Source organism: Meles meles, chromosome 5 (genome assembly GCF_922984935.1).
Source record: "Meles meles chromosome 5, mMelMel3.1 paternal haplotype, whole genome shotgun sequence".
Taxonomy (NCBI): domain Eukaryota; kingdom Metazoa; phylum Chordata; class Mammalia; order Carnivora; family Mustelidae; genus Meles; species Meles meles.
This window is the reverse complement of record NC_060070.1, coordinates 85,520,290-85,544,083: the sequence shown is the minus strand read 5'-3', so window position 1 is coordinate 85,544,083 and position 23,794 is coordinate 85,520,290. Positions and strand designations below refer to the sequence as shown.

Genomic DNA, 23,794 nt, shown 5'->3' with positions numbered 1-23,794 from the left:
TGAGCACATATCTTTCTCCAGCTGGAGTGAAGATTCTAGAAGAGAGGAATTGGTGTCTCCCACTCCCACCCATAAGTATTTGTCAAGGAATGTGTTTGCATTTGTTGTCAAGGTGGCACCCAGGTAGGCAGCACTGACCTTAGGGCAGGAACCTGGTCTCTAATTTTGTCACTATGCAGAGCCCTGTGTAACTTGGGGAAAAGGCTTCTGTCCCTGGGTCTCAGTTTCCTGATCTCCAGGAATGGATATTAACACTCATTCAGACAGAAGAGGCCTCTGCTGATGACAAAGCCGGCCACCTTCCTGCAGAAGAACAGGGGATGGGGGCCAGGGGCCATGAGTTCACCAGAAGCCTAGAGAGGACAGAGAGGGTGTGAAAATCAACCCGACTTGCTTCCTTTGATGGGAGATTAAGGCAAGGTTGGGCCTGAATGTCCTCCGTGGAAACAAAAGACCCGGTGAGGCTTCTGGTCCACGTGAAAGGCCCTGGAAGACTCACGGGGAAGAGGACTCACTTCTTAGCCTCCACGCTACCCACATCTTGGACTTGAAGATTCTTTGTGGGGGGGTTGCTGCCCAGAGCATGGCATGGTGTTCAGCAGCGTCCCCGGCCTCTGTCTTCTCCCCGAGTCGTGACAACCAAAGTGTCTCCAAACATGACCAAATATGTAGGAGTGGTGGTGGGGGGCAGTTGAGACCCCTGAGTTAAGCACACCCACACGTGATTTTTTAGCATCTACTAAATAAGTGCTTAGGTCTTGTTTGGAATGAAAGGTTTCACATGAGCAACAGTTAAGGAAGTTCTAACTGCTGTGTTGGGTGGGTTGGGGGGACTGGAGAGGGGAGCCCCCAAGGCCTGAGGGCAGCCCTAGGGCTGGATCTCCAAGGAGGAGCAGGGAGGATGGGAACTGGTCGGGGGGGAGGCATTCGGGGTGAGGGGAGCTGCCTGGGCCAACACACAGGGCAGGCACAGACAGGGCCTCTTTGCGACATTGAGCCTCCTTTGGCAGCATTGGGTGGAGGGCGTGTTGGGGGAACGGTGGGGAGGAAGGTTAAATAAATATTATTCCTGGTGTGTTTGGTTGTGGAACACTGGATCTAATCAGGAATGCATAAATCTAAATGCCAGTTCTCTCAGAAAACCTCCCTGGAGCTTCCTCCCCCAGACCCCCCTCCCCCAGAACCCCCGTCTTACACCCCCCATTCTGCTTACTAGGCTGGAGCCATACCCAGGGGTCGTTAGAAGCTCTGAGAGCCCACCCCTGACTGCTTGGAAATGCTCCTGACCTAGTACCTGTTTTCTCCTGCAGGTGGTAAACCCGAAAAAGAAAATGAAGAAGAAGAAATACGTGAATTCTGGCACGGTGAGTAGCCACGCCCTCTGTAGCCGGGTGTGGACATCCTGAGTCTGGAGCTAGGTCTACCCTGTCAGGAGTTGTGCGTGTCTGTGTGGGCTCGTGTGGGGTGTGGAAGCCAGACCTGGAGAGTTGAGGGTGGGAAGGGTAGGGCCGATGGAGCCACAGCCCCAGGGTGGGGGTGGGTAGCTAGTGTAGACAGTAGATGGGCCACACCACAGGAGCTGTGATACAGAATGAGAAATCCCAGAGAGGAACTCCCATGGGGACTTCCGGCAGAAAGGGAGAGGAAAAGGAGTCGTGTGCATTGGGCCCTTACTCTGGGAAATTCCCCACCGAGGTGCTTTTCACAGGTTGTTTCCTTGAGAGGCAGACATTATCATCCCCTTGTCATAAAAGAGGAAACCAAGGCTGCCAGCAGGGAAGTGACTCAGCCAAGGTCACAGAGCCAGAGAGGCACAACCAAGGTCCTAGAGCTGGAGACGGCAGTCAGTGCCCGTTTGCCACGACGTTCCTAGGATTACACGAGCCATGCGGCATCTGGGGGGCTGCTCTTCAGGACATCCGTGCATTTATCCAACAAACATTTCTTGAGTGCTGCCCTATTCTAGGCATGAGGGATATAGCTGGGAACAAGACAGACTCACATCTCTGCCTTCCTGGTACTTACATTTTAGTGGGGGAGACAGAAAACAAATACATATGCGTACATATACCTGTATTTTTCAGGCGGTTACAAGTGCTGTGGAAAAAAGTATAAGAAGGTAAAGGGTTGGGGTGCCTGGGTGGCTCAGTCAGTTAAACGTATGTCTTTGGCTCAGATCACAATCCCAGAGTCCTGGGATCAAGCCCTGCATTGGGCTTCCTGCTCAGCGGGAGACCTGCTTCCCCCTCTCCCACTCTCCCTGCTTGTGTTCCCTCTCTCGCTGTCTCTCTCTTTCTGTCAGATAAAGAAATAAAATCTTAAAAAAAAAAAAAAGGTAAAGGGTTAGGGAACGCCAGAGACAAAACTATTTTATATTAAGTAGTCAAGGAAAAGCTTTTCTCTGAGAAGGTGACATTTGAGCAGAGATTCGAAGGTGAAGGAGCAAGTGTTGGGGCTACTGGGGAAAGAGAATTCTTAGCTGTGGGGATCAGCACGTGCTGTAAAGGCGCTGAGGTGGAGGCCACGGTGCCTGTCTCAGACAAACCAGCGTCTTTCCCCTGCAACTATATTCAGAGCTGTACTCCTCCTGTCCCTCCCTACTGTCGCGGTCCAAAGCCCCAGCAGCTAATGCGACCACAGTTAGTCATTGGATTTAAGCAGACTGTAACTCCAGACCTGTACGAGGTCCTAGTCAGGGAGCTCTATGGCTCCCTCTGAGGTACCTTATTGTCTCCATCTGTAAAATGCGTTCATAAATCATCCCTACCCTGCTTACTGCACTGGCTGGCTGTGACAGAGGGCTGGAAGTTCTCTGCTCACTCCAAGGAGATGAATTGTAATCCGAAACTTTCCCACATATTCCCGTGCCCCTAGGGGAGGCAGCACTTTCCCCAGCTGAGAAATCCTGGATGTACCCTTCTAAAAAAGAAAAAAAGCTTGAAAACCACTGATCTTCTTCAGTCTTCTTGAGGATAAGGAAACTGAGGCCCGGAGAGGGGACACGATTTGTCTCAGGCCAGTCTTCAACATAAAGAGTCAGTCAGGGTCCCAGATTTTTTTTTTTTTTTTAAGATTTATTATATTTGAGTGAAAGAGAGAGAGAGAGAGCTCACATGAGTGGGAGGGGCAGTAGAGAGAATCTCAAGCAGACTCCCTACTGAGCACATGACCTGAGATCATGACCTGAGCTTAAGTCAAGAGTCAGACACTCAACTGACTGAGCCATCCAGGTGCCCCGGTTCAGGATGCTCATTAAAATGCATATGCCGAGTCCAGTTCTCTAGGGTTCCATTTTAGAAGGCCTAGGCTGGGGCCCAGGAAGCTGTGTTTAGTGCTTCTCATACCTTCCTTACTATGTGCAGAATCTTCTGGGGATCTTGTTAAAATGCCAAGAATCTGCATGTCTGCATTTCTTTCTTTCTTTCTTTTAAAATATTTAATTTATTTATTTGAGAGAGAGCACAAGCAGAGGGAGAAGCAGACTTCCGACTGAGCAAGGAGCCCAATGTGGGGCTCCATCAAAGGACCCCAGGATTATGACCTGAGCCAAAGGCAGATACTCAACTGACTGAGCCACCCAGGTGCCCCTGTGTGTCCACATTTTTAACCAGCATCAGGATGCTGGTGGTGCTGGTGAGGGTTCAGGGATCACACTCTGAGCAGCAGGACCCTGGCTCAAGCTGTATGGTCTGGCAAGTTAGGGAATTACTTCATCCCAGGGCCTTGGGGTTCAACCCTGGCTGCAGGTTAGACTCATGTGAGGAGCTTAAAAAAGATCCAAGGCCAGAACCCTACCCCCAAAACTGATGTAACTGGTTTGGGTTCCTCACCCAGGCTGCAGGAAGTTTTGAAAGCTCCCTAGGGAGTCTGGTGGTCATCAGTCAGGGTAGAGACCACAGCTGTAGTCTCCTCCTGATGAACGAAGGCTTTGTCCATCCAGGCGCCTAACACCCTAACCTGGGCAGGCAGGGTCTCCAGGGCCCAGCACAGCACCCACAGACCCTCCCGTTATTTGGGCTGATGTCAAGCAGAGGCCCTCTCTGGCCTACCCAGAGAGTTTGTAAAGATAGCAGAGCCTACACCAGTAGGGAGTTCCCCAAATTCTAGGGTAGAGCTCTCTGACGCAGGTAAAGGTCTCCTGCCCCAGCCTTGCCCCATTTAATTGCTTTTGGCAGCTGGGCTTTCACTTACTTGTCTCCATGATCCTAAATCATTATTGTAATGAGCCGCCAGGTAGCTGCCTGTCTAGGCATAGTCAATGCCAAAGCTTCAAGGGGCAGGGGTGAAAAGGCGTCTGCTCTGGGGCAGGGGCCCCAGGTCGGTTACCTCTCAGGAAAGAAAAGGCTGCTTATGAGGATCTTGGGTCCGAGAAGGTAGAGATCAAGAGACACCAAACAGGGGCGCCTGGGTGGCTCAGTGGGTTAAAGCCTCTGCCTTCGGCTCAGGTCATGATCCCAGGGTCCTGGGATCGAGCCCCACATCAGGCTCTCTGCTCCGCAGGGAGCCTGCTTCCTCCTCTCTCTCTGCCTGCCTCTCTGCCTAGTTGTGATTTCTCTCTGTCAAATAAATAAAATATTAAAAAAAAAAAGAGACACCAAACAGGTGAGTTGAGACAAGTGAGACTGAAGATACAAGGGCAGACCAAAGGGACATGTTTTTCGGATGGATGGTTCGTGGGACAGGGAGCTCCTCAATATTGGCAGGTTGGTAGTGCTGTGTCAGGAAGACCCCCTTGTCTTCCACACTCCATGTCGGTATCCACTTGGGGGAAACTTGTGCTCTTGGCTTGAGCCTCCATGCTTCGGGGACAGAGGGCGGGCCCTATGGGAGTGCAGGTGGGGATCAGGGTCAAGAGGGCAGGCTCTGGAGTGAGACCTGAGTTCGCTTCTCACTCGGCCAGGTCCTGGCAGTGTCCTCGGGCACACTGCCTCCCTCTTTGAACCTCAGTTTCTCTGGCTAGAAAATGGGATAACCGTTGTGCTTCACAGGGTTGTTGTGGGTTCTGTATGTAGTGGAGTGTGCAAAGCCAGAGGTGCTGCGTGCTCCCTCACTTGCAGCAAACCATCTCCCTGCAGATCTAAGCTCCCCACTCACCAAGCTTCCTCTTGTTTTCAAGGTCACGCTGCTTTCCTTCGCTGTGGAGTCTGAGTGCACATTTCTTGACTACATCAAAGGAGGGTGAGAAGAGATCCAGCCTGGTTTCTTTGGCTTCGGGGAGAGAGAAGGGGGCCCCACATATAAGCATGAGCAGCTCTGGCCGCTTTGAGGCCCTGGACATAGCCTGTGAGCCCTGAGCCAACTCTAGTGTCTGGCCTTGGACAACTTGCCCAGAGCCCTGGATGCTTCTGGATCCTGAGTGGCTACAGAGGGTGCTCCTGAGCCACGGAGAACAGCCTGGGTCCCATCTGTCCCCTTGCAGGGATGGGACCCCAAGGTGGTAGGGACTCCATGACAAAGAGAACTAAGGGCTTAGGGAGGCAGAGCTCTGGATGAGGAATGAGGAGGGCCAGGCTCTAGGTGCTTCTTAGCCATGAATTTGCTAGATTATTTGGAGCAGGTCACTTTCCTTCCCTAAACATCAGTTTCCTCCTCTATACACGCAGAGATTGGAGTGAATTATAGTGGCTGTTCCTTCTCTGAGCTTTTGATGCCTGGTCTGGTGGGGGTGGGGGGGGGGCACTGATTAACCTGCCCAGTGGCAGCAGGGACCTACAGGGGGCAAGAGGCGCTGGAGGATGAGCCATCAGAGGGTCCCACAGCCAACAGGTGGTCAAACATGAGCTTAAGGAGCAGAAAGAACCAGAAGTGCTGGCATCCAGGCCAAGGCAGGCAGGAGAGCCCGCAGGCTCTAGCCCACAGCTCACGGAAAGAGAGCCTGACTCTGAACTGAGGTTAGCGTGCTGTGCCAGAACAGGGGCCAGGTCAGGGTGTGGGGAGCCGAGAGCCCACAGGTGCAGGCAGGTGAGTGACTACACCTGTCTGGAAAGAAGACAGGCAGGACAGGTGGCAAAGGCTCATCCTAGCCAAGCAGGCACTTGGCTGCCGCCTTCTCCAGGGCAGAGGGAAAAGTCGGGCCCTGGGAAGCCACACGTACTCTCCCATGACACCACACCCTGCTGCCTCGAAACTGGTTTCCAGGTTGCAAACTCTCCTTCTACCCGCTGAATACACACCTCTCCACAGTCACCCCGGGGGCCCCCCACTGCCCCTACCTGCCCTTCCTCTGAGCCCACTCCAGACCCTGCCTGGGCTCCCTTCCCCCATCAAAACCGCCCCGTTCCCTCGCCCATGAAGCAGCCTGCACTTACATTCCAGAACACCTGCTAATTTTCAAACAGTGCACATCCTATTTATCCTTCTATGCAAGGCGCCCCTCATGTACAGAACCCAATGGGGAGGGCTGGGATGATTATGTCCATTTTACATAACTTGCTGGTGGCCATATGCCCAGCCAGCGGCGGGCCTCCTCCTGGCCTCATGTGCGGCATTGCTTCCATAGTCCTGAGTCATCTGGGCTCTGCCTGTCTCACAGCAGCCAGGTGGGCCAGGATGCCGGCAGACACAGCGGGGTGGAAGGGCTGGGTGCTGGGATGTCTCCTCGAGAAGAAGCCCTCAGAGGCCGGCCTTCTCTGCGAAGCCGGCGCCACAAGGCCGGGGAAGGTTCGGTGCTGGCGCCAGCCCCAGGCCTCGCTCACACCTCTTCGTCCTCACCAGGGACCCGAGCCGGAGAGTGGGCTCCAGGGAGCGAGAGCTCGCTCAACCTGCATGTCCAGGCAGGCAGCTGATGGAGGCAATTGTCTTGGGCTCCTCTTCTCCCTGGCCTCCCTCCCCTGCCCACCTGGCCCCGGAGAGTGGGAATGGCCACCTGGACCCCGACTGTGTTCTGCCCTGCTCTGCCCTGAAGCAGGGGGGCATGGAGAGCCTACAGGGAGGCTTTCTAGCCCCTTCCTTCCCCAAGTCATTTTGGAACACAGAGCAGGGGAAGACCAGTTAAGGGGTAAGACTTACCTCTTCCTTTATCCTGATTTGGAAGAGCCCGGCCAGTGGTGTCCTCAGTTGTGGTCCCATGGGCCAGAACCGCCCTCCCGATGGCGGCCCTGGGAGCAGAGCTCTTTTCCTGTAGCGAAGACAAGATCTCTTTACTTCCTAGGGAGAGATGACAAGGAACAGTAGATGAATAGGACAGGTCAACCGCTATAACAAATAATCCCGTGACCTCAAGGCTTAATACAAAGGCTTATTACAAACAAAGGCTTATTTTTTAGCCATGGGGTGGCAGCGGTGGGTGGGAAGATGTACCCCACCATCAGTCAGGGACCCAGTCTCATGCCATCTTATTTCCCTGTCTCACTCAGAGGTTGGAGTCCCCTGGACGCCCTGCCCCCAAGCAGCAGACAATGGGAGAGGGCGTGGGCCAGACCGCTCTGGCCAGCAGACCCAGCCCTGGGTCTCCTGCTCACCATGTCCTTCTCCCTTCCTGGGGGACAGTGGTTCCACGAGCAGGAGCTCATGCGTAGTGGGGTGGAGAGAGGGCTGTGGCTGATCTTACATCGGGCCAACTTGGAACCACCGAACAGAGCGTCCCCACCTGTGATCCCAGAACCGCTCCTCAGAATCCATCCGTGGAGAAGGGCAGGGATTGTCTGTTGAAGAAGCAGACTCTGGGGCCCCGTCTCAGGCCAACTGAACCGGCATCCTTGGGAGTGCGGCCCTGGGCTCTTCTTTTTAAACCAGCTCCCTGGTCACTGACCAGCTCTGTGGTCACTGGACAATGTGACCCACAAGACGAGAGACTTTATCCAGGGGCTCCTGTCTTGTCAGCTTCGTTCTGTCAGTATCTAGCATGGACCCTAGAGCAGCAAACCCTCAGAAAGCTTCAACCCTGAACCTGCATCCTCAAAACCAAGCTTTTTTATTATGGAAAATTTCTAAATACACTCAAAAGTAGAAAGAAGGTATAACAAACCCCCAGGCACCCTTCACCCAGGTTCAACAGTTAACCGACTCCTGGCCAGTCTCCTTCCATGCATGCTCCCTTTCATTCAGTTATTTTGAAGCAAATGAAGCAAATCGCAGTCATCAGATTTTATCCCCCCAATACTTAAGGATATAGCTCTAAAATATAAGGACGTTCTCTTTGTAAAATACAACCACAATACTATAATTACACCTAAACATCAAATAGTTCCTTAATACCAAATATCTAGGCACTGTTCCAGTTTCCCCAGTTTTCTTATAAAGTTGTTCAATTAGCTTATTTGAATCAGAAATCCGGGCAGGATCCATATATTGCAACTGGTCGATTTGTCCCTTAATTCTCTTTTCATCTGTTGATTCCTCTAAGCACGCGAGTACTTGATAAAACAGAGTCCTGCTCCCCACCAAGGGATTCAGATTCACAAGGCCTGAGGGGGGAAGGGGCTCCCGCAGACTGGTTTTTACTGGCTGCTTCCCCTGGCTGTCATGGAACATGTTCCTCTGTCCCCTGTATTTCCTGTACACAGCTGAGAGAGAGCTCTGGAGGCTCAGTTGGATTCAGGTTCAAGTTTTTGGCAAGACAGCAACGTGGGTGGTATTTTGTTCTTCCCTCAGAGATGCATGCTATCTCTTTGGCTCTCTTTTTCTGCTAAATAAGCGTTAACCCTGAATCTGACACTGAATTTGAACGAGAAACACAGTGAGAACTTCACGGGACTCAGGTGGGCCCAGGGGCAGGGTTTCAGGAGGAAATAATTGTCACCATGTGCCCACACAGAACACAGTCCGTTCAGAGAGCTTCAGACACTGCCTTCCTCTTAGGTTCACAACAGTCCTTTATGGGGAGGCCGTGGCTGGCATGACTATCCCCGTTTTCCAGAACTGGAAGAAGATGAGTGACTTCACCAAGGCCACGTGTCCAGCAAGCTGTGGGGCTGGGGTGGAGGCCGGATTTTTCCCTGTCCAGGTGACTCCCCTGCTGCTCTTCCTCTTCCAGGACCCAGATCAACTTCACGGTGGCCATCGACTTCACGGCTTCCAATGGTGAGTGGGGGGATGGGCAGAGGAGCTGGCGCGGGGCTGGGGGCTGGAGCAGGGAGGGCTTCTCAGAGCTGTGGTAGTTGGTCCTAGCTGGGACCAGCTCTCCCATATTCTCTGGCCTCATCTTCACTGAAAAGGAGGTCCTTAGGGCCTGGGGAGCCAAAGGGATTACCAAGATGGTGAAGGTGTCCCCAGCCCGGACTGTGGTCACTAACCAATCTGGGCTCTGGGCCCATGAGGAGCGCTGGAGAAAAGATGTTTCCTCATGGGATCAACTCTCACATCCTCCCACACAGCCCAGTCCCCAGGCTGGAGGGGAGCTCTTTGGTCATCAGTGAGGGCAGGAATCCCAGTTCCCAGCCTTGTTGGGGCTGCCCCAGCTCCCTTCCCACCGGGGACCTTCTCCAGGGTGGGGCTCTGCCCAATTCACCACGAGCAACCAGTGCCCAATTTCACACCATTGGAAACGTCACCACCTCCCTTGGAGACTGGACCCCCGTTGGCAGTGCTCTGTGCTCACTCTCATGCCTGTCACAGCAGCCCCGGTTTGGGACTCATGGGCTGGGCCCCAGAGTCCTAGGGTGGTAGGATTCAGGGCTGGGAAGGGCATTGCAAGAATCCCACCTGCTCTGTCCTCACAACACTCCCGTGAGGTGGGACTGTCACTCCTGCTCCACACACGAGGACCTGAGACCGAGAGGTAAGGACCCACGGGAAGAGCGCGCAACTGGTCGCAGGGAGAGACAGGATCTGTTGGTTGGCAGTCTGTAACGTAATGCCTTGGATGAATCAATAAGTAAAATGTGGGCCCTTCTCAGTGGGGACGAGGGCTATGGGGGGAACGTAAGCCAGCAAGAGGGATAAGGGAGTATTGGGGGAGGCTGTGATTTTCAGGATGCACACCGGGAAGGGGACCACACTGGGAAGGGGACCCTTGAGTAGATGAAGCAAGCTACACGCACCTCTGCAGAAAGTGTCCTGGGCAGAGGGACATGCCACTGCGGAGGCCCTGAGGTAGGGATGGCAGGGGGCTGGGCATGAGTGAGGGGAGGGGCTGGCAGGAGGCAAGGAGGGAGGTCAATGGAGGCCTGACCCCGAGGAGCCCGTGGGCTCCCCCATAAGGGCTGTGGGTCTGGTTCTGGGCAAAACAGGAGCCTTCAGGGCCGAGGAGAGGCATGGCCTCGTTCCTTGGGCGGGACTCCAGGCAAAGGACAGAAGCCAAGAGATGGTCTGGGCAGCCGCCTTCCCACAGGTAAGGGGATGGGGCTGTCACAGAGGAGAGGAGAAGCAGGTGAGCAGGTGCGTGTATTTTGAAGGGTTAGCAACCAGGATTTACTGAAGGATTGAAGGTGTGGCAAGAGAGAAAGAAAAGAGTCAGGGATAAAGAAAATCACGGGTGCCCTTGGAGACCCCCATCTGCATTCTGAGCCCACAGTGCTTGGAGTGTCAGGAGCAGCAAATGTTCCCATGTCCTGTGTCGCAGGGAACCCGTCGCAGTCCACGTCCCTGCACTACATGAGCCCCTACCAGCTGAACGCCTACGCGCTGGCGCTGACTGCCGTTGGGGAGATCATCCAGCACTACGACAGCGACAAGATGTTCCCTGCCCTTGGCTTTGGGGCCAAGCTGCCGCCCGATGGAAGGGTGTCCCATGAGTTCCCGCTGGTAGGAGATCCTGGGAGGTCAGACTGAGGGCTGACCAGGCTCGGGGCTTGGTGACAAGCCTGGGGTGGAGGGCACTGCTCATCGTCCCTGCCCCAGGATGGTCAGTGCCCCATTTGGAGGGCAGGGTGGGTAGGTTGCCTGCTGGGGGATGGGTGGGCTCATAGCAGGGCCCCCGGAAGCCCACTCCCCACCTTGCTCACCAGCACCTCCCCTCCATGTCTGATGCCACCCACAGTGGGCTCTGGCCTCCTTTCCCTGATAAGACCCAGGAGAGGTGGAGTGGAGATGTGCTTGAACTACTTGAACTACCCCTCCCCCCCAAGACCCCCAAAATAAGGGTAAAGGGGTGTGCACTGGGATAAGACAACTGCGGTTGGTCCCAGGAGCTCCCTGAGTTGGTGCTGAGACGGGGGCCACCTCCTCTCCCTCCCTCCCATGAGCTGGGAGCACTCCATCATGCCAGGCACGGTGTTGGACACCAGATACAAGAAGACAGATCAGCCGCTGGTCCCTCCAGAGCTGCTCAGACCTGGCAGTCATTGGAAGATGGGGTGCTTTGCCCAAGGTTTCCTGAGGGGAGCAGCCAGGGCTCTCAGGGGGGCCTGTCTGAGCAGGAGCAGAGAGTGGGGCAAGGAGCAGGTTTAGGCTCTTCTCCCCCAGAGTGTGCGCTGCCCTCGGGGCTCCCTCCCCTGCCCACTACCACTCACCAGGGAAGAGTCATGGAGATCCCAGGCCCGCTGGCCTTCCCCACCCTGGCTGTGCACAGCCCCGGCTACCCTCCCTCCTCCTCCTCCCTTCTTCCTGGGCTCAGCCTTCCTCTCCTCGGCGCCCCCAGAATGGCAACCAGGAGAACCCTTCCTGCTGCGGCATCGACGGCATCCTGGAGGCCTACCACCACAGCCTGCGCACTGTGCAGCTCTACGGCCCCACCAACTTCGCCCCGGTGGTGACTCATGTGGCCAGGTGAGTGCCACGGTCCCCAGATGCCCATCCCAGCGGCTCACACGGTGTCCGTCCACACCTGTCCTCTCCGGAACGTGGGAGGGGTGTCTCTTCCATTCACTCATCTTTCAGGGAGCCCTGACCCTAAAGAGACTCTCCTCCCGCCAAAGAATTATCCCCCCCACCCCCTGCAAAGTGTTATGGGGGCGGGGAGGGGTGCAGAGTGGGCCAGACAGACTGCAGCCCCCACTCCCCCATGCCCCCCAGGACCGCAGCCGCAGTGCAGGACGGCTCCCAGTACTCGGTGCTGCTCATCATCACGGACGGGGTCATCTCAGACATGGCGCAGACCAAGGAGGCTATCGTCAATGTGAGCTGGGGGTGGGGGGCATGCCTTCCCACTTCTTTAGAGAAACCCCTGGGAGGAGGCTTCCCGGGCAGTGAGGTTTGGGGAGTGGAAGGATCCTGTGGATGAGCTCTGTATCTAACACCACCACCCCACCTCCCCGCCCTGGGCCATTCCCTCCCAATGCCTATGGCTCCCTTGTTAATCTGTCTCTTGGACCCCTGCCCCAGACTCCAGCCCATTCCTGCCAGGATGAAGTGGGAGCCCAGAGTGGGGGAGGCCCAGGAACATGACTCCCCCTACTGGGTGGGCTCCCAGTACAAGGGGCTGCAGCCCCAGCTCCCACTTCTGGATGCCCATATAAAAGATGTCCCACTTGATGGAGATGCAGGGACAGGAGAGGGGATGGGGGGTATCTCACAGAAGCAGACCTGGGACCCGTTTCCCCCTCTTGACCCTCTCTTCCTCTCGGTGCCCCACGGCTGTTTCCCTTGGTTGGTGTCCCGGCCCTTTCGTATGTTTCTCTGTGTGTCTCCATCCTTCTGTCTTCCATTTCCCCATCCTTCTGTCTTTCTTCCATGGACCCACCCCGTTCTGTCTGTCCCTCCTCCTGATCTCCCAGGCTGCCAAACTCCCCATGTCCATCATCATCATCGGCGTAGGCCAGGCGGAGTTCGACGGTAAGTCCCCATCCCCTGTTGTTTCCCCAGAGGCGTTAGGCCCTTGGGAATGACCCTTCCCCAAAGAGTGAGAGCTCCTGGGTGGGTGTGACTGTCTGGGTGAGCAGGCAGGGTGTGAGGGTGTGTTTGTTTGCACAGGGAAGGGTGTGTCAGGGTGTACACCCATACCCATATCCCAAGGCTGTGGGGCGGAGGCCCAGTCCTTCCTCCCTCCCCCAACCCTGGGAACGGAGGGTGGGGGAGCGGGAGCACTGGGCTAGAAGTCAGAGACGCACCATATTGGGCTTCTCCTGTCTCCTCATCTCTAATGTGGGGGTCTGGTCTGACGGTCTCTGTCCTGCATTGGCCCGGGATTGGAGGACAAGCCCACTGTCCTGCCAGGCCTGGGTGCCCACCATTAATTTAGTGTACCACCAATGCCTGTTGTCACACAGCCATGGTGGAGCTGGATGGCGATGACGTGCGGATCTCCTCACGGGGGAAGCTGGCAGAGCGGGACATTGTCCAGGTGAAGCCCAAATCCTGCCTGTCCCAAGGAAAATGCCCGAGCCCTTCTAGCCAGGCCAACGTCATACCCCCTTTTAAGAAAATTCTCTGGAAAGGGGCTTTGGAGGGAGCCCCAGAGTGGTCTGCTCACCAAAGTAAAGGAACAGGAATCAGTTCTTGGGTCACACTTGTCCCCTGACGGGACCCCTCCCTACCATGTCTGAGATTTGCCCCCAGTGTTTTTGCCCTGACCGGAATGGTCTGCTAAGGCCTCCCTGAGCCGCCAGGCCTCCATGGTTTCCTGCAGATCACTTAGGCCCAGTACTTGCGCTTTCCAGAGTCTTCTGTGGGGCTGCCTTCTCAGTGAGATGGCAAACCCCTTGGAGGCGGAGGAGGTGTCTTTAGTGTTGCCGAAGCCCTCTCTGGGAATGGGCATTGCCTGGTTCCTTGTGTCTGTGTCTTACCCTCTCCTGTAGGATAGCACACATAGTGAGCAGACAGGTCTTTGTCCTCCAGGCATCCCTGCCCAGTCAAGCCTCAGAACGTACCTTAGTAAGCACTCCTGTCTGTGAACCTCCTAGGAGATTGGAAGTAAAGACTGATGTTCCCCAGACCCCCTGGGGTCCTTCCAAGGTTGGAGACCAGAGTCAGGAGGCTAGACCCCAGAGCAGGGGCAGTTCTGGGAGTAAGGCGGTGGGGGGGGAGGGGACCCATGTATGGAAAGGCCTGGAGGCAGATGTGAGCTGAGGCACTCAAGGGTGGGTCACCCCCTGGGAGGAAGCCAGAGGAGCCTGACTGTAGGTGTCTGCCCAGAGATGGAGAAGTAGAGCAAAAGAGAGAAGTTGGGGGAGATGGGAAGGCCTGTTTCCCAGAAGCCAGGGTCTTCATCCAGCATTTTCCGAGCACTGGCTGAGTCCCTGTGCTTGGTGCCAAGACTTCTGAGCTAAAGGGCTCCTGTTTAGGCGTACATCTTGGCATGGAATACGTGCCCTGTGATACCTCATTGAGCCAATGAGAGAAGAGCCCCTCAGCATTCACCAGCAGAGGGTTGGCTGATGGAGAGGGCAGAGGTGGGGGAGGCATGGTCCTGGGCCAGGAGACTGGGGAGAGGGGAGGGGCTGGGGTCCAGCCAGAGACCCGGCCTGACTGTGCCTTTCCTCCTGCCAGTTCGTGCCCTTCAGGGACTACGTGGACCGCACCGGCAACCACGTGCTAAGCATGGCGCGCCTGGCCCGTGATGTGCTGGCCGAGATCCCTGACCAGCTGGTGTCCTACATGAAGGCCCAAGGAATCCGCCCGCGCCCCCCACCCGCGGCCCCGGAGTCCTCGCCTCCACGGTCCCCAGCCCACACTCCTCCTGCCTCCCCCCTGCACACACACATCTGAGCGCTCTTCCCGAAGGCACCTGGCCCGTGGTGGGTGGCTCCCTGGGGGGAGGGGGGCAGTGGAAGCACAGCTGGGGTCCCCAGACCCCCTTGCAATATGCCATACCTAGCCTTTGTAACTGTGTGTGCCTGGGAAGCCAGCGGGGGACGGGGCCCTGAAGACTCCGCTCTTGTTTCCCAGTCTCGTGGCCCAAACCTGGGGAGTTGGAGGGTACATGTGGTGGGGGTGAGGTTCTGGGCCTCTGCCCTTCTCCTGTCCCCCTAATACCTGGTTCTAGACCAGACAGGAAGGGGTTAACGATCAGGAGAATTGGGGTCCCCCTCAGCCCACCTGGGCAAGCCCATCTGTTCCTCCATGGCCCTGAAGCCTGAGCTGGGCCTCTCCTCTCTGGGGCCCTAGGATACCCCGCCCTCCTGTGCCGTATACATCTACACTTGGCCCCTGATCTCTCACTCCTCAGTATCTACCCCATCCCTATTTCCAGTGAGCCCTGTGAGGCTGATGGGTCTGCAGGGACGCCTGAACATGTGACCCCCTCCCAGGGACTCTTGCATGCCACGGGAGCCCAGGAGACCCATGAAGGGGAGACTGTGATGGGAGGGCCATAGGCCACATGATGGGCTAGGAATGGAGGCTTTTTAGATACAGAGTCCTTTCTGGTGCCTCTCGGGCCCAGAAGGATGCTGGCTTTAAATCCATAGGCCTGTCCCTGGTGTGGGCCCACAGGCACCTCTACAGTTGACTCCTGTTTCTAGGCACCCTCTCCTCCCGCTAAGGCTGCCCAGGGCCCTTGGAGCCCAGTCATCTGCTGCTCGCCTGGAGGTCTTGGAAGGAGCAGTCCAGCCCCAGCACTCCCACGTCACCACTCTTTCCCACCGGGATAGGAGACAGGAGTCCTGGGTTTGCGCCTGTGGGAACCCAAGCAAGGCCCTTCCACCTTCTGGGACTCAGAAGTAGGGCAAGAGGGTTGACCAGATGGTTCCAGGTTTATCTTCAGCTCCGGTGTCCTGAGAGTCCATTCATGCCATGCCCAGCTTCCCCATCCCACGCCTCAGCAGTGTGACCCCTTACTCCAGGCCGTCTTGGCCCTTAGGGTCACTCTCTTCCATCATTCACCTCAAATCCACCCTAGTCCTTCAGCCTTGGGCTGTGGGGTCTGAGCCCAAGCCCCTGTCTCTGCTGTGGGGAAGGCGGGAAGGGTGATCTCACCCCTGGGCCCCCCGAGCTGCCCAACCTTTACCCACACAGGGAGCAAGTCATGCATGCCAGCCCCTCCCACAGCACGGGGCCCCTCAGCCCACGACACATCCCATGCCTGGGTGGAGACCAGGCCCCCAACCTGTCCACTGCCCGACACCGCTTCCCTTCCCGTCATGCATGATGGTGGTGTTTCTATGCTGTCTGGTCCTGTGCCCGTCTCTGAGACAGTCTCTGTGTGGAATTTGCCTTAAACTGAAGTAAATTGGGTTCTTTTAGTAAAGTTCCTTGCTTTCCTTTCTCCTGTGAAAAACAGCAAGTGTGTTGCTGTTTGACAGAATCCAAGCTGTCCTCTCTCTATCTATCTCTCTTCTATTCTTTTGTTTGATAAGGATTTCCTGAGCAACTACAATGTGCCAGGGCCTGGGCTGGGTGCTCAGGGTACAGCAATGAACAAAACACTTGCCCTGTCTCCACACAGAGTTCACAACAGACACACAAATAAGGTGGGAAAACCCAGGAAGCACGTAAACAAATAGGTACATAACCTAATTTCAGGTGGTGGTAAGACTTACAAAGACAAATAACGGAGAAGAAGGGAGAGTGGTGTTTTAGGTGTGGTGGTCAGGGCGGGACCCTCTGAGGAGGTGAAGGTTGAGATGAGCCCTAAGGAAAGGAGAGAAGGAGGCATGCTGGTATCCAAGGCAGGAGGGCTCCAAGTAGAAGGAACAGCAAGTGCAAAGGCCCTGAGGGAAGAAGATACTTAGCGTGAAGGGCAGTAGGGATGCTTATGTGGTTGGAGCTGTGTGAAGAGGGGCAGGAGTGAGGGATAGTTCAGGAGATGAAATGAGGGAGGTGAAGAACCCAGAACGCGTAGGCCCTTGTAGGCCACGGTAAGGGCTTCAGCATTACTGTGAGTGAAATGGAGCCAGCAAGGAGGTGAGAGAGGTGAGTAACACGATCAGATTATTCTCGAAAACAAGTGGGTCACTTTACTGCATTTGATCACTGACTCATCCCTCAACAAGCGTTTACTGAGCACCAGTGCCAGGCCCGGCTCAGGTTTGGAGACACTGATTCACACACGGTTGCACCCTCCAAGGGTGACCACTGCTTTGGAGCAGTGAGCAAGGAAACCCTACCACCCTGGGCTACCCATGCTAAGCCCATGGGAGGGGCCAGCGTCTTGGGCACCAAAAGGGCGCTCCTGACTCGGCCTGGACGACCCACAGGCCAGGTGCCAGGAGCACTTGTGTGTGATGGGACCACTCCTCTTTTCTGGCGGGATTAACGTGTGGACAGACTGTGGGCCTAGATGTGCCCACACCAAGTGTGCGATGTGCACAGCCAGGATGCGCTTGAGGAGGATGATAATCTCTCTCCTCCTGTTCCCTCTTCATATATAAATCACTGTGGCCTTCAGGATCGTGGGGAAAGGGGACTTCCTCCTCTGAGCAAGCTCATGGTCAGATTAGCCCTCCAGCCAGCCATTTCCAATCTGCACTTCACAAGAAATCTGGGACTAATTATACCAAAGGTTGGGATTTATTTACTTCTTACGATTTTATAGTAAATTAGAGCTGATTCATGACTGTCCCTATAATTAGCTGCCCCTCTGACTTGCATTCCAATATGCTTTGAGTAAGAACCGGGTGGGGTCATAGCTCGGAAAGAGGGAAGTTCCCAGAACCAATGACCCATTTTGCCTCACCTTGGGTGCCTGTGAGAAAGCATCAAGAGGAGATACCCACCAGGCAGGGGAATCAAGTCTCAGAGCCACTGCCCCAGGGAGCTAAAGTCATCTGTACTGTGCCTGACACTGTGGCTTCCCTCCTGGGTTATTTCTCAAGGTGTGTTCCACAGAACGCTGGTTCTTTTGCATGGATTTTGGGGACCTGCCTACTCCGAGCCCCTCTCAGAGAATCCCAGTGGCCTTTGAGGTATTCAAGGCTCTGATAAGTCCTGCAGCAAAGAGACACGTTTAAGTTGGTTTAACCCAGTGTTTCTAAAGCTTTTTGACCATGGAGACAGACTGTGTGTGTGTGTGTTTAGCTGTAGCACCGTTACCAAGCAGAACATGTTGTCTTGGGACTTTAAGTAGAGACAATTCCCCTGATTATCAAACTAACACAGATTCTAAAACCTGCTCCCAGGAGGCGAGAGCGAGGGCCTGGAGTTTGGGAACTTCTCAGAGGAGATGGGGTAGGAGAGGTGGAGACCTTCAGTTGCTCTGGGAAGAAGGAAGGTGTGTGCCACACTGGGAAGAGAAATCACAGAGAAGAAAGGCATTCAGAAATTCATGGCTTCAAGGTTGACCTTGTATTCGCTTGTTGGGCTGAGAGGTGTGTGTGTGACCCAGCTAGGGGAGGGCAGGCAAAGAGGGGAGAGGTCCCTAACGGGCTCTCCTGGCCTCGGGGCCTCTACCCCGGCAGCAGCTGTCTCTTCCCTCACCCCATTTTTTCCCAGGCCTTCAGGATTAAAGACCCCAGGCTGTTATTCTCTGGGTCATTCCTATACCTACTTCTCTGCCTTTGGAATCCCTTCACCAACCTCTTGTCCCCTCACCTCAAATGCCCCTGAATTAATAAAAATAAAACGATAATGGTAATAGTAATGATGAAACTCATACGTGCTTACGAAGCACCAGGCCTTCTAAGCACATTTTATATTATGTTTGTCTTTATAACAATGCTATGAAGAAGGGTATGATCACTACCCCAGATGAGAGAAAAAAGATGGAGGTGACGGGACTTGTTCAAGATCATACAACTAGAAAGTGGTAGAGTCTATAGGGATCTGAGTCCCAAGGTGGGACGGGAGCATCAACCCAGTCACCATTTCGGTTGCTGTGTCTCCTCGGCTGGGCCACCTGCCCTCTCTGAATCTCAGTCTCCCCACTGGTAAAATGGAGGGGATAGGCTCTAGCATCCCTAAGTGTCTTCCCACCCCTCTTGACTCTCAGCCCTCTCTCCCATCAGCCTATCTTAGACCCCTCCCCCCGCCCCCCCCCCCCCCCGGACTCCATAGCCTCCTGGGGCCCTGTCCTGGCCCGGCTGGACGCTCTCCAGCACCATACCGGCCCTGCCCACACCCTCAGGGTGGCTGGCGGCTGTGAGCCTGCAGAAGAGATCCCTGAGCCCTGCCTGGAAGGGGCGGGAGAGGTAGAAGCAAAGGATGGGGCTCACGGCACAATTGGAGTAGGCCAGGATAGTGCAGAGGCTGGATGCCACAAAAGCCGCTGGTGTGACAGGCAGGCCATCCACAGCTGCCACATAGCCCAGCACGGAGCAGGGCCCCCACATCAGCACAAAGACCCCCAGCACCACCAGGATGAGTGTTGTGTTCTCCTTGTGCTCCTGGATGCTCTCCCCACTGGGACCACGAGGCTGTGTCCGCATGAGCCAGCCCACGTGGCCGAAAGAGCAGCCCAGCCCCCCCACACAAGGCAGGAAGGCCAGGGCTCCCAGCAGGGTGAAGTAGCAGGAGGTCCCGGCAGGGCTCAGGAGCAGGAGGCAGGCCCGGGTCCCCGCTGCCCCCTCCTCCACCACCACTCTCTGGAACAGCCAGTTGGGCAACGAGGCGGTGATGCCCAGGACCCACATGGCCCCACAGAGCAGCAGGCGGGTGCCCCGGCCGGCAGAGAGGGCCACCTCAGGCCGGGCCACGGCCACGTGGCGCAGAAAAGCCGTGGCCACCATGCTGTAGAAGGTACAGAACATGGTAGCATTGTTGGTGGCCTGGCTGGCCGTGCAGATGACAGGGCCCAGCCACCAGTCGCGCCGCAGGAAGCTCAGCAGCAGCACGGGCACCACGCAGGCCACGAAGAGCAGGTCGGACAGTGTGATGTTCACCATGAGGCTGTTGGTCAGGGCGTGGAGTGGCCGGGAGGTGCCTGAGTTCCGGCCTGCCACGAGCAGCATCAGCCCATTGGCCGGCAGCCCCACCAGCAGGATGAGGCCGCACAGCCCGGCGAAGAGGAATCGGAGCCATCGCTCGGGTGTGGCTGTGAGTCCCGTGGCCGTGAAGGTGGCATTGGGCTCCATTCCCCTGCCCTGGACACACAAGGACAGTGTCGAAAACCAGCTTGAGGGCCACCTTCCTCTTTCCCTGTAGAGCGCCCTCCCCTTTCACAGCCCCCTACGTCCAGTGGGGGCCCTTGCCCGGCATTAGTCCCTTGAGACCTCATGACAGCCCGACCCGACGGGCTCTGTCAGTGCCCCGGATTCAAATCCTGACCGTGCTACTTTGTAGCTCTGTGACTTTGGGAAAAGTTACCCAGTTTCCCTACCTCAGTTTCCTCAACCGTGGAGAAGGAAGGAAATCAAGGGAAATAGATGTCCACAGTGACTGCTACAAAAGCATGAGGTTCAGGTAGTTTTCATTCTCCTCTTTGTAATTATTTCTACAGTTTCTGCGGGGGCTACAAATTGAATTTGGGGTGTGTGTATCCATGCATGTGTGCACGCACACACACATTTTTTTTTAGATTTTATTTATTTATTTAGAGAGTTGGGGGAGGGGCAGGGGCAGAGAAGCCGACTCCCTGTTGAGCATAGAGCCCCACACGGGCTCAATCTCAACGTGGAGATTGTGTTCTGATCCGAAATCCAGAGTCAGACGCTCAACTGACTGAGCCACCCACGTGCCCCTATATGTGTGTGTGTGTGTGTGTGTGTGTGTGTGTGTGTATTTTTTTAAACAAAACCTTGCCTGCCAATGAAATAGGCAGATATTAGAGGTTCAAGAAAGAAGTAAACATGCAGGGGCTTTGAGATGGCCAGCAGCCCCTCCCAGGGGTTCCCAAGCTTGTCTGCACAGTGGGATTACCTGGGGAGTTTCAAAAATCCTGATCCACAGGTCCCATTCCCCGGATGGGATTTAGCTGGTCTAGGCTTTGGCATTTTTGAAAGATCCCAGAGGACTGTCCAGGGCAGACCAGCTTGGGACGGACTGCCCTCTGTGGTTGTGCTGTGCTGGTTACCTGGCAGGGTTGGGGGAAGCGATGCACCCCACCTTCCTCCTCATCCCCACTTCATCCTACATGTTGAGGACATGGGGAGACCCCGATTGAGAGGAGTCAGGCTGGGAAATGGGATCTAGACATTCCAGAGTCAGCCGAGGGACCAGCGTCTCCACCTGCCACCCCACAGATCGGGACCAGAGTCCCTAGCTTTCTTGGGATGAGACTTGCCCATTGACTCAATAATTAAATAATTCCTGAGTATTTACCCTGAGCCAGCGGCAAGCACAACAGCCCTGTGGAGTCCTGATTCTAGTCCCCATCCCCTTTTCTCTTATGCTGAAGAAGGGGAGTCTGGAGAGACCCCTGTTTAGCTGGCTTGGAGCCTAGACTGGGGGTCCACAGATCCCCTCCTGCAGAGCCCCACCTGAAGGAGACTTGCTTGGTCTCTGGGGTCCCAGGGCAGCAACTTGACTGAGGGCAGCTGAGAAGAGACAGGAGAAGACTAGGGCAAATTCTGCCACTGCTACCTCTCGGGGTCTCCAGCACCTTCCAGAGTCTGTGGGGGAAGGAGGACCAGCCCCTAACCTTAACTGCCCTACTTAAATGCTACAATCATGTCCTTCTCTCAGCATGTGTAACTCTTTTATTTTCTTTCTTTTTTTTTTTTTGTTTTTTGTTTTTCTTCCACCTGGCCCAGGCCTGCCTGCAGATGACATGATAGAGGGGAGCAGAGGGAAAGAAAGGATCCGGGACCTGGTCCCTGCGCCACCTAAGCATCCATACTGTCCTGTAAGAAGCCCCCTAACTTGGTGGTGAAGCTTGTGGCGGCTGGATCCTGGGTTCAAAGCCCCGCCACACCACTTGCTAGCTGTGTTGACTGTGGACAAGCATCTTATCCTCTGTGCCTCCTTTTCCTCATCTGTAAAGTGGGGATAAACAAGCCCCATCTCACAGAGTTGATGCGAGGATTAAATCGTACACGTTAGGTGCTCGGAGTACTGCCTGAGTGAAGTAAGTGCTTTGAAAATGAGGGCTGTTCTGCTCCTGCCCATCCTCGGCTCCAAAAGCTCTTTCCCCTAACGCCTCTGTCCAGGCTCCATTCTGTCCACCTTGCCCTCCCTTTCTCCCTCCACATCTTGAGCCCCAATAGCCCAGTCCCACCCTCCTTTTCTCCGTCAGCTTCAAGCTGAGGTGTGACCAGAGCCCCTCTTGGCAGACATGCCCTGAGAACTCACCACTTGTCTGGAAGTTCACTCTGAAGTCCACCCTGAGTCCCTCCTGCTGCTCTCCTCATGGGCCTCACGCTGCTTGGAGGTTCCCGGGCCCTGCTTGCTGACTCCAGGAAAGGCTGGGCCCCTCCACACTTCTACTCTGCACAGAAGCTGGATCTTGCCAGAGAAAGGCAAGAGATGGTTCTGGGCAAGTATTTTGTCCCTTCTCGCACCCCACTTCTAAGGAACCTGAGTTGGTGCCCACAGCTGGGGCACAGCTGAGATGGGGAGGGGGGCAGGCCTGAGGGCCACTTCTGTACCAGGTCCCCCTGAAGGCCAGGGGCTCTATTCTCTCTCCTGGCTCCCCCAGGAATCACACCCTGCTTACCTGCCTCATTAACTCGCTGGCCTACAGGGCAGAGATGTTGGTGCCTGCCAGGTCCCCAGACCCCAGAGACAGCCATTAGCAACGGCAGAACCTGCCCTCCTCCCTCACCAGTGGCCAGGCATCACTCACACCAGCCCACCTCTCCCTGTCTGTCTTTCTTAGAACCTATGACAGCTTAGAAACTGCTCAGAGCAGGGGAAAGCTCGTGGGCTGACGGAGAGGAACCAGGAAGGGAGAAGATATTGGGGGTAAGAAAGAATTGGTGAGGGAGGCCAGTAAGAGAACTCGCTAGATCAGGAAATCATCCTGCATGTTGACTAGAGGCTGAATGGGGTCCATTAGGGCTTCTGATCCAACCTCTGGTTGCTTCTGATGCTTTTCTACCTTGCCTCTTGCCAAAGTGTCCCCTGACTTCCCCTTGTATGCCTCTAATGACAAAGAGCTCACTGCTGCAGAGGCATTCCTTTTGGAACTGTGCGGAAGGGACGGGGCAAAGATTGGAGACTGAGTAAGCCAGGGGAAGCCTCTGTCTTTTACCTCCTGCCCTTTCTCTCTCCTGCAGTCTCTCATTCTGTACCACTTTCTCTTGAACTCTCTCTGCTTGTCTCTGTGAAACTGGGATGTCCCTGATTCCCCAGTGCTGAATGATTGATTACAAAGTAATCAGCACAAGCGCAGCCTTCTGCACGCACCACACTGCAGGCCCTGGCAAGCGTCATTGCAGTTAACAGTAAGATGACAGGGACAGGGGCGCCTGGGTGGCTCAGTGGGTTAAAGCCTCTGCCTTCGGCTCAGGTCATGATCCCGGGGTCCTGGGATCGAGCCCCGCATCAGGCTCTCTGCTCTGCAGGGAGCCTGCTTCCTCCTCTCTCTCTGCCTGCCTCTCTGCCTAGTTGTGATTTCTCTCTGTCAAATAAATAAAATATTAAAAAAAAAAGAAGTACCAGAACTTGTGTCTAAAGGTATGCTTTAGACTTTGTTTAAGAAAAAAAAAAAAAAAAGATGACAGGGACAACAGTGGCAGCAAACGTACATGACAGAAGATAGTCAACTCTGAGAGACCATCACCCTAAGGCTCTCAAAGCAGCCTCCTTAAGGGCACTGAGGACCCCATCCCGGCTTATCATGGGCAGCCACCTTCCGGGAGATGAATGGTAGGCAGTTCTGGGAACTTCAACAGAAGTTCTGAAGAGGAGCCCCAAAGTGATCTGAACCTAGTTTCCCTGCTTCTCCCCAGGCCACCCCAGCCACCCTCCTGGCTGCACCTCGGGGCAGAGGGCTGCACCAGGTGACATTGTGGCATCGAAGCAGGGGGTGGGATCCCCAAATATGACCCCTTAGAGGCAGGTCTTAGGGAAAGGGAGTGGGGTCGGGGCTCGGGGAGGCAGGGGAAATGGGGCCTATAGGGGACCATCAGAACACTGTTCTTCCCCAGGAATTGGATTCTGCTCGGAAGAACCTTGATGCTTGCAAACAGGTGGTGAGTGAGACAAGGTTCACAAGTTTCGGCAG

General features: G+C 55.3%; 2 protein-coding genes across 3 annotated transcripts in view; one reads left to right on the top strand and one right to left on the bottom strand.

Annotated features, from left to right (window-relative positions):
- The window catches only part of CPNE5 (copine 5), an 88,825-nt gene extending 72,822 nt beyond the window's left edge, over window positions 1-16,003 (top strand). For both annotated transcript variants that reach the window (XM_046006700.1, XM_046006701.1), the window contains 9 exons: window positions 1,311-1,364; window positions 5,117-5,178; window positions 8,975-9,021; window positions 10,502-10,683; window positions 11,519-11,646; window positions 11,893-11,995; window positions 12,594-12,651; window positions 13,086-13,159; window positions 14,305-16,003. In XM_046006700.1, coding sequence (XP_045862656.1) covers window positions 1,311-1,364; window positions 5,117-5,178; window positions 8,975-9,021; window positions 10,502-10,683; window positions 11,519-11,646; window positions 11,893-11,995; window positions 12,594-12,651; window positions 13,086-13,159; window positions 14,305-14,523 — 927 coding nt within the window. In that variant the 3' untranslated portion in view covers window positions 14,524-16,003. The remainder of the gene's footprint in view (window positions 1-1,310; window positions 1,365-5,116; window positions 5,179-8,974; window positions 9,022-10,501; window positions 10,684-11,518; window positions 11,647-11,892; window positions 11,996-12,593; window positions 12,652-13,085; window positions 13,160-14,304) is intronic.
- Window positions 16,004-18,704: 2,701 nt separating this feature from the next.
- LOC123942168 (allatostatin-A receptor-like) lies at window positions 18,705-19,763 on the bottom strand. Its single transcript, XM_046006067.1, has one exon. It carries the CDS (start codon window positions 19,761-19,763, stop codon window positions 18,705-18,707), a length of 1,059 nt encoding a protein of 352 aa, XP_045862023.1.
- Between the last annotated feature and the right edge of the window lie 4,031 nt (window positions 19,764-23,794).

Coding starts and splice junctions, on each gene's coding strand:
- LOC123942168 (XM_046006067.1), bottom strand. CDS start 19,763: ATGGAGCCCAATGCCACCTTCACGGCCACGGGACTCACAGCCACACCC.